Source organism: Maylandia zebra, linkage group LG17 (assembly GCF_041146795.1).
Source record: "Maylandia zebra isolate NMK-2024a linkage group LG17, Mzebra_GT3a, whole genome shotgun sequence".
Taxonomy (NCBI): domain Eukaryota; kingdom Metazoa; phylum Chordata; class Actinopteri; order Cichliformes; family Cichlidae; genus Maylandia; species Maylandia zebra.
Genome location: NC_135183.1, coordinates 26944036 through 26962591, shown reverse-complemented (window position 1 = coordinate 26962591; position 18556 = coordinate 26944036). Strand labels below are relative to the sequence as shown.

General features: G+C 39.7%; 1 protein-coding gene across 2 annotated transcripts; it reads right to left on the bottom strand.

The window, feature by feature from the left end:
- Positions 1-3835: 3835 nt before the first annotated feature.
- Positions 3836-18149, bottom strand: scyl2 (SCY1 like pseudokinase 2). 2 transcript variants are annotated; one of them, XM_012918425.4, is made up of 19 exons: positions 17999-18149; positions 15172-15368; positions 14810-14967; positions 14386-14530; positions 12086-12235; positions 11770-11991; positions 10931-11047; positions 10714-10839; positions 10339-10515; positions 10013-10024; positions 9693-9815; positions 8569-8682; positions 8192-8324; positions 7958-8076; positions 7736-7836; positions 7441-7510; positions 7274-7351; positions 7044-7169; positions 3836-6966 (listed from the first exon to the last, which is right to left on the bottom strand). In XM_012918425.4, exons 2-19 carry the CDS (start codon positions 15346-15348, stop codon positions 6343-6345), a joined length of 2772 nt encoding a protein of 923 aa, XP_012773879.3. In that variant the 5' UTR covers positions 15349-15368; positions 17999-18149; the 3' UTR covers positions 3836-6342. The 2 variants fall into 2 exon arrangements, with proteins under 2 accessions (XP_012773879.3, XP_012773880.3); XM_012918426.4 differs by lacking the exon at positions 10013-10024 and having other exon boundaries at positions 17999-18148.
- Positions 18150-18556: the final 407 nt, after the last annotated feature.

Below are 18556 nucleotides of genomic sequence, written 5' to 3'. Positions count from 1 at the left end.
TTTAGCCCACCAGCAGAAAGTGAAAGCAGTTGTTTGTGTGGAATGGCACGTTTAGGTCTGTCTTCGATCATAAGTAAGTAAACCGGCGTTTAACAAAGTTATCTAATTACATTTTAATCAACAATGCAGAGAGAGGTGATTTTCTTCTTTTTTGTTTTCACAGGTGGTTTTTCTGAGTTGACAGTAAGAGTGCTGTATCAGTCTAAGCAGTGGGGGAAAAGGGGATAAAAAGGTTTTGACCACAATATGTTTATTTATTGTTATTCTAGATTAATGAAGGAGCAAAGGTCTATTGGCAGGAAACTGTAGGTCTGTATGACACATTTACATGCATACATTCATTTACATAGGATTGCCTTTTAGTCCTTTGACTTAAGGACCATTGATTTTTCTATCTCATCTGACTGTGCCAACAGCAGCTACTTAAAAAGAACAATATGGCCTAAAATAACAACTAACCATAAAAAATAAATACACTACACACGAAGCCATAGCCTTTGTGCAGATTTGCTCAAAAACACATATTAATAAGTGGAGTGTGTACGATAACATGATCTTTGCTTGTGTTTCACAGTCAACAGGAAGAATTATGAGTGGCAGCTGTCAGTTGGCCATCAGTGGCTGAAAATTGAAAATGACCATGTGATAGAGGCACACTACTGCCAACCAGGAGCCAAGGGAATCAGTATCAATACACGCCATGGGTCAGTGTGTTGTGAGCATATCTGATAGTATCAGCAACTTTACAAAACTGAAAGTGAGCATGTCATTGGTCAGAAAAGGACCTTTAAGTATTTATATGGAACTTTTTACTGGGGGGTGGAACAACCTTCATAACAGTGTTATAGAGTTCAGTAAAGCCATAAAATCAACAGATCAGCTGATCTCAGTGACAGCCCACATTACTGGAACATACACTTCCTCGTCCATGTATCTAGTATGCAAGCTGCATTGGACCCGCCCACCTTAGCTCCTCCGTTTCCCCTTTGTTATATGATGTAGGGAAAGGGAAAGGTGGGGAGGTCACAGAACATCATGTCAAATATAAACTACTCCCACCCATGTTGTTTAGAACATTAACAAGCTTCACACAGACGACTGGATTTTGTGTTGTCTTTCAACAGGAAGGTGCTCATAGATTTTGATAGGTTACAGACGAATGACCCAGGAATGAAGGTGCGGAGACTAAACTTCTTTCCTCAGGGGCAGATGGAGGACATAGGCTGGTACTTCAGAGATGGTCAAGTGTGGCGTGAATATGGATCCCAGGTGAGAAAAAAAATTCTAAATAAACTCACATTGAGTTTTACATGAAGGTTTGATCCCTTGAGTGTTCCATGTCATCCTCCTCTTCAGGGTTTAAGCATGTTGTCGCCATCAGTCAGCAGCAGAGAAGTTGAACGACAGTTCACCCTGAACCCTCAGGGAACCTTTGCATTTTCAGGCTACGTGATCGATTTCTCAAGTATGTGCCATTTACAGTGATGTGTTCTTGCTTTTACTTTTATACAGTGATATTTTTATTTATTTATTTATTTGGTTCATTTTGTAGACATGACCGAGTTCCACACCTTTACAGGCTCTTATAAGAAGGTGCGCAGGCGTCCAAAATTTGCATCCAACACTGGAGTGTAAGACTTTTTTTTTTCCTGCAGTCAGACTGCAAAGTCTGCAGCTAGCTGAGTGAAAATAAAGACTTTAATCCACCGAGATGTCAGTAAGGAAAGCAAAACCTCTGTATGATTGTGTATGATATTCATTTCTTCTGAACTGCAGACTTGGCTCCACTTCAGCCCTGCTCACAGCCGCCGCCTCCCAGACCTACAGGTGGGAATTAACAGGAGATTTCCCAAATCGGACAGAACACCAAGCACGTGTGAGTAGGTCGTCCAAACATTTCATGTTGTTTTAGCAGAAATGTGATGCACTTAGAGTGGACTTGAAAGATAATTAGCTGTAATTGCTTGGGTTCCCACAGACCTGGCGTGTCCACCACGTCCAGGGGCCAATCATGGCCCTAGGTCAGATTTTATATGTATTTATAGCCCTCCACTGCAAACGGAATGAATAAAGTGTAATTCCTCTTTCCATCTCATGGGCATGAGTTTTTTTTATACACTCACGCAATACACACAAAAATTAGTCAGATTTAAAATTAACCTGAGATGACGATCTTCAGCAGCTTCACTGAAGTTTCAGGTGTTCCAAACAGCTTGATCTTATTTTTTATTTCACCCTCCACATGTGACAGAAAAGTAGAAAGGTGAGAAGGATTGTTGGCCCCTGGGTGATTTTCCATTAATAAATATGGAAATCTTGGGGGAAAAAGTTTGGACACCATTCTTTCTAATAGTGTGTAACTCCTTCAGTTATTGTGACTGTAAAGATTTCTATAATTACACTATTGTTCAACAGGCTAATAGATGAAATCAGTAAACACTTTCCTGATATGTTTATGGTCTCAGTAGGTTCAAGTCCTACTTATTTCTCATAAATTATGGTCCTGTTTAGAGAAGAACAGATTTATCTTTGTTTGTCTTAAAACTTTTAATCCTTGCCCCACTGAATTTGCACTAAATGTACAAAGTGCATTTCTCTCTTTGTGTTTCTTTCTATATGTGGTGTGTGCAGATATGTTTATTTGACAGCAGTGGTATTGAGAGACAGCACCAGTTGAACCAACGGGGCACACTACACTTCAAGATGAACAGATCCTCATACACGCTGGGCTTCTCAGGTAATACACTCACTTCAGAACTGTTAAACCAAACAATAAGGCTTTTGTTGAAGCACATTATATGACCACTAGTATATCACAGGTATGTCTAAGTCGATAACAATACTGGGACAAGAAGGTCAGTTAGGTCTCCTTTTCATTCAGCAGAACACCAGGAAAGGAGAGATATTTAACTTAGTCACCACATATCTCTTATTTCTTGAGTTGTTAATGTGGATTAGCGTAAATGTTACATTGGGAAGTGAACGCTGCCCCCTTACACACGGATTAATAATTTGACTAGTTATTCTTTCTTGATAAGACACCTGCGTAAAAGCTGAATTTTTGTGAAGGTGTATATGCTTTGAATGTTTATAGTTTAAATCTACAGTCCTGGCTAATACACCTTTTGTATTTTATAACAGTAACTCAGATAAACCTGAGCACGGGCACAACCAGAGCGGTGAGACTTAATCAGTGACTGAGGGGATTTGTAGGTCAGGGGTCAACTTAATGTTGATCCTACCAGTTGTGTCACTGCCCACCTCAGGTTGCCTCTCCTGTCAGAAGCTGCCTCCTCCCTTCCTGCCCTCTTCACCTCAACAGGCTGATCGACATTTATTTATTCCTCCGCTGAAGTCATTTTGTTTTCATTGCAAGTTTGAATTTTTATCAAGCTACACTAACATGCAGAGATGCAGTAAATTAAGCCATGTACGAGTTTTTTACATGGCCGGGTTGAGCACTTGTGATAGTGGCTAATGTAGCCTATTCTATATTAAATAAGTGGAATCCTTTACAGATAAATCTTTGGAGAAAACTACTTACAAATCTTTTAACTTAAAATCAGTTATTTTTTATCAGTTCACCATAAAATACAAGTAAATTCCATGTTTTAGTAAATCTTCAAATATTCACAATTTGTGTAATTATTGGACTTTTTAGATGTTTTCACTTTTTTTTTTTTTTTTTTTTAACCCTAGTTAATTTGCTTATTTCGTGTAATCCTGATTGTCTACAAGCTGTGCCATGTAAATCTTTTTAAGAATTTATTAAAACTTCCTTTGGATTGTGCTTCTCCTTCATTTCTTAAATTTACACTCAAAAATCCAGACAAGATTAGATTGTGCACTTTCCTTTATATGTACAGATTTCCACCCTCAGAGACCAGCACCTTGACACATGAAACAAAGCCCACACTACACATATAGGACAACAGTCATATATAAATGATCTTGTAGAAGAATAAGCTTTCAGTTGTTCCTTTGGGGTTCTGCTAGGATATGTGAAACACTCCAAAAACTACATCCATTTAGCAATGAAATAATATGTGCCACATGTCGACTCAAGGTTGAAAAACATCCATTTGCAGACACATTTTTAGTCTGGTATGTGAAAAGCAGAGGAATTAACAGAACCCAGGGATTAAGTTAAATGAGTAACACTGCCATTTGTGGCATTTTTATACAAAACCAAAAGGGTTTTGTGATAAAAGATAAAACATTTTAAACAATCATCATCATCATGAAAAAAAAACAAAAAAAAAAAACAACCTGTATGACCAATGTACACCTAAAAACCCTAAAATTCTGTGATTCTTGAAAAATGTAGCTTTAGAATGAGCACACATTAATATCTAATTCTTTAGAAAATTTCACAGACCTATGTTATAAGAGGTCAAAACAAAGTTTTAGTTAAGGAGAGAGATGTTCGAGCCAATCGATATGCACCCTTAACAACCGACAGTGATTATTGCACACAACTCAGCTAAGGCCTCTTAAACATTACCACAACAACAACAACAAAAAAAAAAAAAAAAAAAAAAAAGGCAAGGCCCTCTCAGAGCAACCCACTTTTAAATAAACTATTTATCTACACTTCATAATATGCCACCAGTACAGGTCTACTGATAGCTGAAAAGTGCTACAATCAAAATATATTGTGATAATCTTTATTTCATAAACTGATCAACATAAATGGTAGCGCAGAAGTCCCTTAAAGATCTCATCAGTAAAAACGTGTTAATATATTTTTTTCATTGGTCACTAGAATCATGAGGAATCATAAGAAAAGATGTTAATTAAACTTCAGATCTTTTGTGGTCAAGGAGAGTAACATGCAACAAAGCAAGTGGTTAGAGAAGCAAGTGCCAGACAGCTGATAAAGATGGAAAACATTAATACTTGAGTAACAGATGAGTGCCGTCTAGATTTAAATATGTACCCACGTAAGGCACAATAGCTAAAGCAGTGCATATGCTCTTTTATGTAGTGCCTTTTTAAAAAGGACACTGCTTCAATGGTTACTCCACACATCCGACACAGGTTAGTCACCCATACTGCAGTTACAGAAACTGGTCTTGTTACAAAAGAAGGTGCCTGGGCGGTCAAAACTGTTTACTTTAATGTAGCAGCAGAGAAACAGACTACAGAGGAGCTACTTGGTTTTCTTAGCCTGAACTGCAACGGTGGGGCTGTCAATTCGACACCCTCTCTCAGACTTCCTCCACAGAGGAGCCTCTTGGATGCAGATCAGAGACTGCATGCTTCTCAGAGCCAAAATTCAAGCTACTGCCAGTCTACATTTAGATTACATTTTGTTGTTTGTGGCATCTGTTTCCGAGCCAGCTCTCTGATCATTTTAGACTTGCAGCAATTCTAAAAAACAGTCTGGAAAAGCAGTATAGTTCGCATGGATGTAATCAGCCCACTGACAAGCCATTATGTGTTGTAATCAGTCCCATAAATATAGTCAGCATGCACCCATCTCCACCTACTACCATCATAATTGGCAATAAGCAGAAAAGGCCTCAATTATGCAGGAGCTCTCTAGTGACTGTGTAAAGAAGTGCATTCCTTCTTTTCCTAACCAAGTAGTTTTTTTTAACTTAATATAATCAGCACAAGGACGCCAAGAAGCAGCAAATTCAAGTAAAAAGTAAGTGAAAGTAAAAATCAAGCCTAGAAGAAATGAGAAGAAGAAGATTATACCCCCACTTTCCTGCCTGCCTCTTTATGCACTATTTTCCTTTTGAGCAGCCCTGTTCTACTGAGCCCACTAGCAGTGAGGTGACTACCTACCATTAACAGTCATAGGAATAATAACAACCGATAACGGCAAATTAACGGGGTGATTACAATCCAAACAGGATTAAAGGTACAGAAGCCTGAAAATGACCAGATGAGAGACACAGTAACCACTTTTTAAAAATATTTTTCCGCCAATTGTGTTGACTCAGACGTCACATGTTCAAGAAGTGAATTGCAGTCCATCCACGCCATCATTCATGTTATAAACACAAACCCTTCCTGAATAATCTGAGTTGGAATTCAAGTCAACCCATCAAGAATGTTAAGTACAAAAACAGTAGGAAACCCCCAGCATAGAAGAAGAAACTTCACCTCGATAGTCTGTCCTTCTAGTCAAGTAAAAATGGAATTCAGGTTAGTTTGCCAACAGAGAGAGTCAGAACTTAAGCCAGGTCAGATTAAAAATGCCAACAGTAAGAGCCTTGAAAGGACTTTCAATCTTCACATTCAGTCGGCCTTTCTGTGAGAATTCAAGGCTCTTCTGTCCACAGTCATTAAAAGAATATACTTAACCTGGAGTCTCTCTTTAATTCTTGTTTAGCCAAATAAGTCTTTCAGATCATTGTTGACAGATGCACTATGTTTTATCCCACTTGGGTTCATGCTAGGGGCAGCAGCAGGTTGAGCAAAGTTCTGAGGGCTGAAAAAAGGGTTTGCTTGCATCCCAAACCCACCGGGCACCCCTCCCATACCAACTGGCACACCCTGCATCTGAGTCTGAGGGTTCTGGGGTGAATTAAACTGACCGAGCCAAGGGCTGCTGGTTCCAGGTGGAGCTTTGGGACCGATCTGGTTAAGAGTGACTTTGGGCTTGTTGGATGTAAAAAGATTGTCCAATGCTGACATGTCAGGAGGTTTATTTGTTTGTCCAGTTGTTCCTTGATTCTGTGTGAGGGATCCAAAGTTTGGGGTGCTGGTGGTGGTGGGCATTCCACCGTAGAGGCTGGGACCTGTGGGTCGCATGCCCATCCCCATGCCTCCTGCCTGGAAGCCCATAGCTGGGTTAAAACCATTTGAGACAGAGGTTCCCATGGAGCCGACCATTGGACCAGAGGAGGGGAATGTAGACATGGTGGATCCTTGCACTGGGGCTGGTCGTGCTGTGTTTGCCATGGACATAGATGTCATGTTGCTGAGAAGGCTGCTGGTCAGATCCTTAGTCTGTAACATAACAAGTAGTATGATTAGTGTTTGAGCACGAGTGTGTGTTTGTGTACACAGATATTGTCAGGATTTACCTGTGAGTTGGAGCCAGCAGTGGCTGCTTTGATCGTCTGTGGCGCTAACGGCTGCTGGTTCCTCAGTTTGGCTGCCTGTTCCTGCTCTTTAGCCAATCGCTGCTTCTCTTCTAGCGTGAGAGACACCTAGAGGTGTGCAAAGGAAGAAAGGAAATAAGCAAACCAGGCTGCATGCTAAATGAACAAAGAAGAAAGCGGGTGGAAATTAATCAAAAGAATTAACTGCATACTCTGCTAGGCTGTGAGACTGGTGCTGCAGATCCATTTTCCTTCCCATTAACCCCTGTGCCACCAAAGATGTCATCAATCTGAAAGCAAAAAGAAGAGATTTTAAGAGAGGCTAACATTTACAGTCACGTTGTCAGAGCCGATGACTGTCATGAAATCAAGCAATCACCTGGTTGCCAGAATTAGGTGGGCTCTTGCTCTCCTCTGCTTGGTTGAGTGGATTTGATATGTTCATGCTCCTGTTAAATGACATTTGTAAGTGCTTACTTAGTCATAACATTACCAACAGTACTGTCTGTTAATTGCTCTCTATTAAAGATTAGAGGTACTTTAAACATTCTAGGACATTTGTAGTTTAAAAAAATAAAAATAAAAAATAAAAATCACAATTAATATTCACAGTCATTTAATCAAAGATAATTAGGAGTTTTACTGTACGTGGTGAACTAAATTAAGAAAGACACCTCTGCTGCTCCTGCATGATGTGTAACTGCTCCAGCTTGGTCTTGTGCTCTGTCTCCATGCGGCTCAGCATGTCACGGATAACCATCATGAAAGAGTTAAACTGGAAGAAAGCATATCAATTACCCTATGTGTTATATTAATATTTATATAAAGTTTTCTGTTGTTTTTAGAAAGTTACAGTTAAATAACACAAATATTATATCAGTTTGACTGTGCAGTACTTGATTGAGATTGAGGTTGTTGTCTATACTGAGGGAGACGAGGTGGGGCAAACTCTTGGTAGCAAGATGCTCTTTGGGGATGCCCAGCTTCTTGTGGTTGAATGTACACTTATAGATCCCTAAAGTAAAGAGGAATCACGTCAAATAAAGAATTCTTAAGAAAAACAAAATGTGAAATGATATGGTAATATGTGTAACTTCCTCTGAGGAGGGGAGACGCTACGGTTTGTTTACCTAAGATGCCCATGAGTACTGCTGGTTCTCTAGAGGGGATCTGTTGCAGGAAGGGCAGGATCTCATCAATGACAAACCACTTGTCTAGATATTCTAAAATCTTCCCCAGGCACACGAGAGAGTTCACTCGCACCTACACATCGAGACAAGACACACGGTGACACAGCAAATTACAGAATTAAACAGGAAACACATTAATGCATTTCAGTCAGTAGCTAACAACACTGAAAACAAGAATGTGGCATTTTTAGAAAAGAAAAGGCAAAGTAAAGACTTTAAAAAAAAAAAATATATATATATATATATATATATATATATATATATAAAATTTTATTGAGGTAAACAGCTCGAGAGCAGAATGAGCGATGTAGACTCACAGCAAGTGAGGATGTCTGTAGGCAGGCTGATTTGATCCGAGGGATGAGAGAGTTCTTCATAGATGGGTAATCAATCAGGTTTGCAAAGGTTGGGATGATGTTGAGGCACAGCTCCTGCTCAGCGAGAGATAATGTTATTAAATGTGACATTTTGATAATGAGTTGAAATGCATTCTTACTGTGCTTGCAACACTAAAAGGAGAACTAAGAGTACAGGCAAAAATGAATGTCTCAAACTGACAAAGCACAATTCTAAAAATAAACACCAATGAAGTAAAAATTAGCAACTACTCTTATAAGCTGTGTCCCAATTCCTAGGCCGCATCCTTCGAAGGACCCAGCCTATGCGATCTACATGGGCCGAGTCCTTCGAAGACCGAGAACGCTGGAAGTGCGAGGCTGTGAAATGGGACGGTCTAGCCTTCAGATTTGCGTCACCAGCTGTCTCGGTAGAGTTCAATAAACTCAGCTGTCAGCTCCCTGCTTCCTAAAATATAACAGGACACTGGAGTAAATTCTCTACCATTTTCACACTTCTGTGAGGTCTTAGGAGGTTCACCAGTTTTCTGTTTGACATTTATTAGGCTGTGTGAAAACTATAACTTTAACCTCAGCCAAACCGATTTACTCAGGAACAAATAAAACACTGAAGAAAGCCAAACAATAACATTTTTAAATTAACACCTACATTCACCCCTGAAAATATGTTGAAAGTTTATTTTGTGACCCAGAAAGAGTAAAATTAAAGCACAGTAGCTGCCGCCATTGTTGGAAATAGGTTGGGCCACGAAGGATACACTAACCCATCCTTCAAATCCGGTGAAATGAAAGACGCATTTGTTGGGTGCATTGGGAGCAGCCTTCGAATTGGGACAGCCATTGTCACCAGGCTGTGACGTAATAAGCCTTCAAATGCGGCCTCCGAAGGATGCGGTCTAGGAATAGGGACACAGCTATAGTGTTTCTAATTTAGACAAAAGATATCTAAAGCAAAAAAAAGAACCAGACATACCAAGAATATCTTAGAATGTTTATAAAACTGCATCTATGTTTTTTCACAAATTATGTGCACAGTAGCTCCTTGAATCATAATCTATTTCACCATTCCTGTTTCCCCTCTGTACCTGGATCTGTACTGAAGGGGCTTCCAGAGCTCTGTAGACCATGGGCAGCACACTATTCTTTATATCATCTGGTGGCGTTTTAGTCAGCAGTAGGTCCATCTTTTGCAGGAATATCAGCAGAATCTGCACAACACAGAGACTCAGTTAAGAAAACAAGAGTGAGGAAATACTAGCCTATGTTCAACAGGTGAGTACAGTGGAAGACGGAAGTAAGAGACTCATTCCAGTGGTTTTAGTACAGCTTTTAGTATCACTAACAACATAACACATACACTAAGCTGATGCGACGAGAGAATATTCACAGCAGAAAAACCACTCACCATATTGCTAGCCTGAAGAGGCATGGGAAGAAAAATACAGAGAAGTCTTGATAATGCGACAGAACAAGACATAAAGCACCATGCGTTTTAGGCAGGCTAAATACAACTGTTCAATCACATATCAATTATTAATTACACACGTGTCTCAAAGTGGGAAAAAAAATATATCATGCAAACAGAGTTTTTAAAACAGATATACTTCCATACCTGAGGATCCATCCTAAGGCGATGTGTATATTTCAAAAGTGACGTTTCTTAAAGCACCAGTTGTTGCAAATGTGCACAAGTTTAAATTAGTGTCTGTGTCAGGTTACATTTCTGTATACCTGAATAGGCTCTTGCTGCTTGAAAACAGGCGTGAGGTCAGGCAGGATGAGGCGAACATATTCGTCCTTGGTGCACTCTTCAGCAATCAGCAGCACGTTGGGAAGCACAAAGGGAACCATGTCCGGATTGACGAACTCAGAGGTCAAAGCTGGCAAGATGCGATATACAACCACTCTCTAAAGAGAAGACACAACAGAATAGGTAAAAGATGAAATGACATGACTAATATGAGTCATAAGATCGAGTGTAACACAGTAATACTGCTAACTCAGGAGTAAACCAACGTGTTTATACAAATCCTGAAAATGAAGGTGAAATCTCCAGTATTCACACTGCAAACAAGTCTTTGGGGGGGACTTGTTTGCAGCATTTACCTTTGGTAGCTGGGGTAGGACTTTGGGGAGTCCTTTGTAGAACTGGGACTTCTGTAGGTTGTCCCTCTGGAAGAGGGAATCAAAGTACTGCAGAGTGACTGCACCAACATCATCAAAAAATGGGATCTGAAAAACACACACAAAAAAATATTTTTCCTCAAAGGGAGGCCTATGAACGATGGAATGATATTCTTATGCAAGCAATGAATATGCAGACCTTAGTCATCTGGTCGGCATCAGGCCGGACATTAGGTGTGACACTGAGCAGCATTTTGACATGCTCCCGCACCTCCTCTGGGATCTTGCTCAGCACCGCTGGACTCATGCTGCTCAACTACAATTGAAAGACAAGAATAAACCCCATAACAGTAACATATACCCAAGTTATTTGTATTATAGCTGTAATGTATTCCATAGTTTATCAATACATTAAGTCCACATTAGTTTAGAGGATCTTTTCTTGGAGTTTAGACTGTTACTGTCATGGTTCTCTTGCGCCTGAACTATGAGTTGGTAAATGACTCAGATCTCAACAGATGACAGTAGCTGAGCATAAAAACTAAACAAACCAGGCAAGCTGGAGTTTACATCTATACTGCCCACACTAATATTTGTGATGAAGACTTTGAAGGAATAGCTGGAAACCAAATAAGTGTATTTGTTCCCTTTATTATGGTCCACTTTTATTCTCAAGGCAACATTGTTATCTTGGCACAGCCGCACATCATTTTTTGTTTACTTCAAACATCTGCTCTCTAATGACTGGTGACAATCAAATCCCGTTTCACAGGGAAATCAGCTCAAGTGGAGGGCATCAAGGAACAAAGGCAAAAATAAGAGGAGGATGGAGAAAGATGGATGCACATGCACAAATGCACCAAAAAAAACAAAAAAAACAACAACAATGCCTACAACAAGCATTTTTGAAAATCAAAGCCAAAGACTGTGCAAAGGTTTTGGTTTTTTTGAGCAGCAGTCATTAAAAAAAAGAAACCAACAAAAAAAACAAAAAACAAAAACAAACCCACAACATGTCTACAATACAGCTTCACTTACCTGGTCCAGCTGCCTGCTGAAACTCTTAAAAATGTCATGCTTGTTGACTTGGAAAACAGGCTTCCCCTCATTGAAGACAGCATGCATGACCACGCCCAGAGAATACATGTCAGAGGCAGCATCACAGCTAACTGACAGTATGTACTCAGGAGCCAGGTACTCTGGGTTGGGTAGGCAGAGTGGAGGAAGGTTGGGCTGCCACTCTTTACATGTGTACTTGGGCTACAGGAAATTAAAGTAAGACGTCAAAAAGTTGCAAGATGTTATTCTGGTAGAGCTTCGTCACGGCAATAAGCCAAGCAGGCTGAAAACATACCTCAGCATCTGACGGGTTGTTAGAGGAGATGCTGAAGTCAAAACCCATGATCTTCCACGCACCACTCTTGTTGAGGATAATGTTCTCTGGACACAGATTGCCATGGACCATTTTCACCCCGCTGTGGAGAAAGGACAAACCCTCCGAGATCTGAAGAGAGAGAAAACTGAAGTTATTGGGAAATCTGAACAAGATAAATTAATTTGCCTCAAACAACCAAGATACACCAGTATTATCAGTTTAACTGGGTCAACATACATTTTAACACACTGTAAATGAGTTCTGGGTCATAAAGTTTAAACACAATTCTGCACTGCTGCAGTAAAAGTTGTGTAACAACCAACTGATGCTAAACACTGCAGGCATTTCTTTTAAGGTCTTTCAGCTTCAATCCCCTGCTTTATATAACAGATGAGAAATGCTCTGAGGAAAAAAAATAGAAGAATTAGGACCAATGTGGGTGACAGAGACAATAACGGAGGTGGAGGTGAATGTAAAATGTTCCCTGGTATTACAACCTGTCATAAAACATAATTCTAAAAGGTGACAGGCAAGGCTTGGCATCAAGCAGGTTCAACTGGCTTTGAGAAGAAAGAGCATAGAAAATGTTTTGGATCTCCAAGCATAGTACTAAGAAAAAAAATAGAAGAAAAAAAGAGAAGAGGAAGTGTGCACTAAATAAACACCAGTATTTCTTGCTCTGTAACCTGTAAAGAAAGACTGAGAAGCTGATTATTGCAACTACATTAATAACCAGTACTGTTGTGTAAATAAATGCTTAATTAAAAGCTTTAAAAGTCTAGTTTGCCATGTGCTTTGCTCAGTCTCAAATTAATATAGTGACTAGGGATGGATACCGGTGCCATTATGTCAGATATCTGGATCTGACAAAAGTACCGGTTTGGCACCGGTATCGAATGAAACCTAAACAATACCCATCCCTAATAGTGACAGTAAATTGATCCCTTTACTGTTTAAAAGTCGTAAGCTACCCTTCATTTCTTTATGTTTTAATGGGAAAATGGGAAGCAGATGTAGACATTTATTGATCTATTGTTCTGATTTATTGTTCTGTACTCTGTTAAGATGACCTTCCACTGCTTCAATAAAGTTTAGGTCTAGCCTCTGGGGAAGCTAATCTATGACTGATAGTGTTTATTGTGGGTTTTTTCTATCCAGGTATGCTTTTTTTTTTCAAGTCATTGCCAACCAGATGCTTTCCAGAAGGTGTTACCTGGTGGATAAAAATCTGATGGTAATGCTCTGGGTTTATATTTCCATCAGTTCTGACAAGATCCCCAACACCACCGCCTGAAATGCAGCCCAAAACCATGACAGAGCCTCTACCGTGTTTTACATACATCTGTACATCTGTAAACACTCATTGTTATACCTCTCTCCTGACCTCCTCCATACATATTAACAATGACTTACAAACATTTAAAGTTTGAAATCTACACTACACCAGACCAGTTGCTAACAATTTTCAGTTGTGTAATTTGGCATTCTTCAGCCTTTTCTCCGTTTTTCTTCCTTAAGAATGATTTCTTGACAGCTTCACTTGGATGATCTGATATCGTCGTGTTGGTGTTGTTCCCAGATCATCATGAAAATGTTGTTCCAGGATCAACATCGCAAGTGACCAATCACATTGTTGTGACGTTATTCTTTTGCGCGCCAAGCCATTTGTGCATTTATGAAATTCCAATGTTGCAAGGACAATATCAATTCTGCTTACCGTTTCTTAAAGGGTTACGGTTAGGGTTAGGGTCAGGGTGCGTTGATTGGCGGACAGAGGCGGTTTCTCGCAGCTTAAGTAGTTTTTGGTTTTACGGCGGTTTTTCCTGAAGTCGCAAAAGAATAACGTCACAACAATGTGATTGGCCACTTGCAATGTTGATCCTGGAACAACATTTAGTATGATGATCTGGGAACAACACCAACACGACGATATCAGATCGTGCGCTTCACTTCCACTGACACCATTTCTGATGAGGCTTCAGTGAACAGCAGATGGGTCAAGTGAAGGGACACATGAGTCTCTCAGGTCCTGTGTCAGGTCTTTCGGTTTATTTATTTTTTTCTCATTTCTTAAGGATATAGCTTTCAGATACTGACAATCTACTGTACATAGTTTTTTGTTAGGAATGCTACTTCTTTTGTCCTCCACTTTCTCCTACTGGAGTGAACTGAAAATAAATGTAAAAGCAGCTCTGACTGACCTTTTTTTTTTTTTTTTAATTATTCATCAAGAAACACGCAGCCATACAAAAAGAAATCTATTCTGCCTACATGCTCACCTGTAGCAAGCCATACTTGGTCTCCACATCATAGAGCTTGTACTCCTTGATGTCGCTGGGCACAGGGCTGGGCAGGTTGTCCCATTGGCCAAGCACGTTGGACAGGCTGGCAAACACCGGCTCTGTACAGAATGCCAAGCAGTCTCTGAGGGCCAAATAAATAAATGTCATCAGTTCAATTCAAAGCAATAACAGACAGAGAATAAACAAAACAGAAAGAGTAAAAACAGACGGAAGAGAATTATGAATTTAGAGCTGTCATGGATGAAAAGAAAGAAAGCACAAGGCCTTAACCTTTACTTGCCATGATCCATTTTCATCTCAAATGTCAAGATATCCTCTGAGCAGTGACTCATTCAGTTTCATCCATGACATACATACGTGTGTGTGTGTGTGTGTGTGTGTGTGTGTGTGTGTTAATCACCGTGATTCTTCCAAGGGATGCTGAACAGTCAGGAGTCGAGGGTGACGCAGTCTGGTTAGCTGTTGCACTCCTCTTTTCAGTGAATCGATGATTTGGTCCTTCTCAAATTTCTGATACTTGTCAATCATTTTCTTGTCAAAAACAAAAACCGCTACTTCCTGGAGGGTAAAAGACATACAACAACATGGTGACAGTGCAGTTTTCAGTCTCAAATTAATTCCTTTTCCCCTTTCAGCAAAAGTCGGGTAAATCATTTATGAACTTGGATCAAATCTAAACTTGTGTCAAGAGGTGGTCTGGTCAGAGACACACACACACACACACACACACACACACACACACACACACACACACACACACACCTGTTTGGTGGACTTCTTGGTGCCATTATAGATCCTCCAGCTCAAGCCGGGACCTCCACTTGCAATGTGTCGCCCCACCTCAAACTCCCGTGTCACAGGGTTGCCCATAACAGCACTAGTGACATCGGCTGTCACCTTAGTGACAGTGCTTTTCAATTTGTTCAGCATGGACTCCATGTTCAGGCTCGACCTGGCAGCTGAGATAAAACATTGATGATGATCATTAAGGAATGATCAGAGGTTAAAGACATAAGCTAGAGTCAGTCAGATGAGGAAATTCTTTGCAGTTTTTGCAACCAGGCACTATGTTACATGCACAGTTACAGTATACTCCACTGTTATTCTTAATATAGCAATTCCCCAAATTGCAAGTTGGCCATGCAAACTGTAAATTCAGTTTGTATATCACGCATTAGACCTTATTCTGATGATAGAATTTTTCAATAAAGATGTGGAATATGGTGGTAATATTAGATTCAGTACATTCAGCATGTACTGTCTGTGCTGTACACAAACCAACAATAGTTTGGCAGACTATAGTACAGATGCATGCCCAAAAAAAAAGCCCACAACTCTGGTCAGTAGGAGAAAAAAAAACAACTTCTTTTCAATGATATAAAAGCCTTGTATATCAACAGGTCTTTGGATTTCTGCAGATACTGAAGAAGCACCTTTTAGAAAAAAAAGACAGTGGTTAAAGAAATTAAATAGGAAGGCTGTGTTTACACAAAACCCCCAATAATGAGATTGATTAAATCAGTTCCTTTTGCAAAAGATTATCAGTAAACTGCAGCCACATATCAATAATTTAATTAAAATATGAAGCTGTTTCAAATGCGTTTCCTTTTCCTGTTTCAGAATAGGCCTTTATGGTGACCCTACTAAGAAGCCTCTAAAAACGCGAGTGTGCATTCCCAAACCCGTTCCCTGGCTTTCACCCCATTCTCCTGTTTAGCAAAAACTTCTACTATATTAAGATGAAATCGGTGGAAGGCTTCACAAAAAGGTTATTTGCTCATTTTGTCAGCTTCATGGGACTTGAAACACAAATATTCTGTGTAGGTAGTTGGTGAAAGAGACATCTGTGTGCTTCTGGCAAAGCAAAAGCCTTCAACAAACCATTAGACATGCACTAATGCACCTGCTTGAAAATTTGCACATCAAAGTCCCCACCAGCATCCTCCCTGTGCTGGCTGAGGAGAATAAGCATAGTAACAATCCGCGCTGTCCCCAGAAATATAAAATGACTCAGAGCAAACTGAGCCACACCACATTAATGCTCTCTTTCAAAATAGTCTAGAGTAAGAGCAAGTTAGGCAACAGAAACCTAGACAAAAGAGCATGACCGATGATTGTGAAGCAAGTTTTTTTTGTTTGTTACGTTTATTTTTTTAAAATGCAAACACTTCCTTCAGTGTTCTTAATCTTTCTTGAGCAGGCTTCTAGACCTTTGATGTTTGAACCGAATAAGCTCCCAGCAAATCCATACATTGCCACGTAAGCTGCAGTTTTAATAATTAATTCTTTACAGAACCCTACATTTAAAGTGTTATGGATGGGTTTGAAATGTTCAAAATACAGTGATTCTTAATAAAACGTTTTATAAATGCTTTCAAACTTAAATTCAATTTTGACTTTGCTGTGGTTTGCTGGAGGAGCAGCATCGGAGCTGCTGACACCAACAAACTGAATAAAACAACTAGGAAAACCAGGGTCTGTGACTGACTGCAAACTGGATGTTTTTGAAGCTGTGGTGGAGAGATGGTCACTGAACAATTTTTTATCCATCCACCGATAATCCAGACCAGCCTGTTCACTTCTTGGACAGGCAGCTGCCAGACAATATTATAATTTCCTCATCATTTCAACTACTGTAACAGCAGAATTTTCCTATTAAGGGATAAATAAAGTATTTCTCATCTCATTATATGTAGCATCACATAGCATCACCTACTTTTGAAGCTGTTAGCGTTCTAGAATTTGTCCCTCAGTTTAAGAATCGAAACCCTAAAGCCCTGATGCTTCATTTGAAAATGTGGCAGTGCTCTGAAAAATGCTGCAAAACATCGAAAGCACTAAAGGCAATCAGATTTGAAGATTTCATAGAACAGACAGCATCATAGCCTATTTTACCACGCCACTGCTTCTGCCTGGAAAGAGTGGAAAGGCCAAAAAACAATGGCAAAAATATCAGTACGCATGAATAGAAACCCATGACCCTGTTTTTCTTTGCAACAAGCGTCCTGACTGTCTGCTGACGAGTAACTAAATTGAAACGCGTGATTTACTTGACTGTAATCTATATTAATACCAGTTGCTAACCTAATAAAGTCGTTAGCACCTTAGCAGCTGGTCCCCAGAGAGCCTGTTAGTATCATGGTGGAATTGTTTATGAAAACTGGACGTATCTAATAACAAGTAAGTAACGTCGGCAGGAATTAATAAGTTCTTCATATTCGACACGATCAAGCCACATGTTAGCATGGGTTTCAAAGTGTTATGGGTCACTCGGCGTGTCTGTCAGATCTGATTGTGAAATACCTTGATGTTAGCCAAGTTAACCATCTTGTTTAGCACACAGCCAATGCAAACGAGTACTGAAAGCACGGCTGGCAGTCAACAGATATCTTTCCAATTCTTCTATTAACCCTTTGCCTACCTATGTCGCAGACATCATCGTTGCAATATGTTGCCTTTTTCCCCACATGAACACAGCAGTCACCTGCCCAAGCTAACTAGCCAACAATGCGCAAGTAGACTGACGTTCCAGTCAAACAGCGATTATTTCTATATAAAACTTTCACTCCGAATGCCTCCAGCTACTTACCTTAATATTAAAAAAGGGTCTCCGCTTTACTTCCTATTGTAAGTGGGCTCTCAGCCGTACCGCTGTCAGTAATGGCTGTGAAACACAGCCCCCATGTCTTCCAGTAGCATACGAAATGAGTTAGCTTGGTACGCTAGTGAACGAAGAGCTCTACTTCCGGGTTTGTTAACGGAGTCAGGTGCGTCAACGTCATCAGGTACTCTTTTTCTTTTATGTTTTTTTTAAATAACCACTTCGAGGTCGGTTTTATTTTAACTAAGTTAAAACGTAACTTTTATACACGGTCATTATTTCACACTTTGTCAATTTATTCAAACAATATGTTTATAATAAATTATTAGAAAAATATAAACCTATGAATACAAATATGAATTTTAAGGATTATTATGTAGTTAGAGGATAATTTAGGCTTCAAACGTGGTTTAAAACGACAGGAACCAATTTGTATTATGTATTTGAGAATAATAAATAATAAACCATCGATGTGCGGTGCAACCCTGTTACCAATATTCTAAAAAAGTAGATTTCAAAAATGTTTTTTCATAAATTCTTGACCAA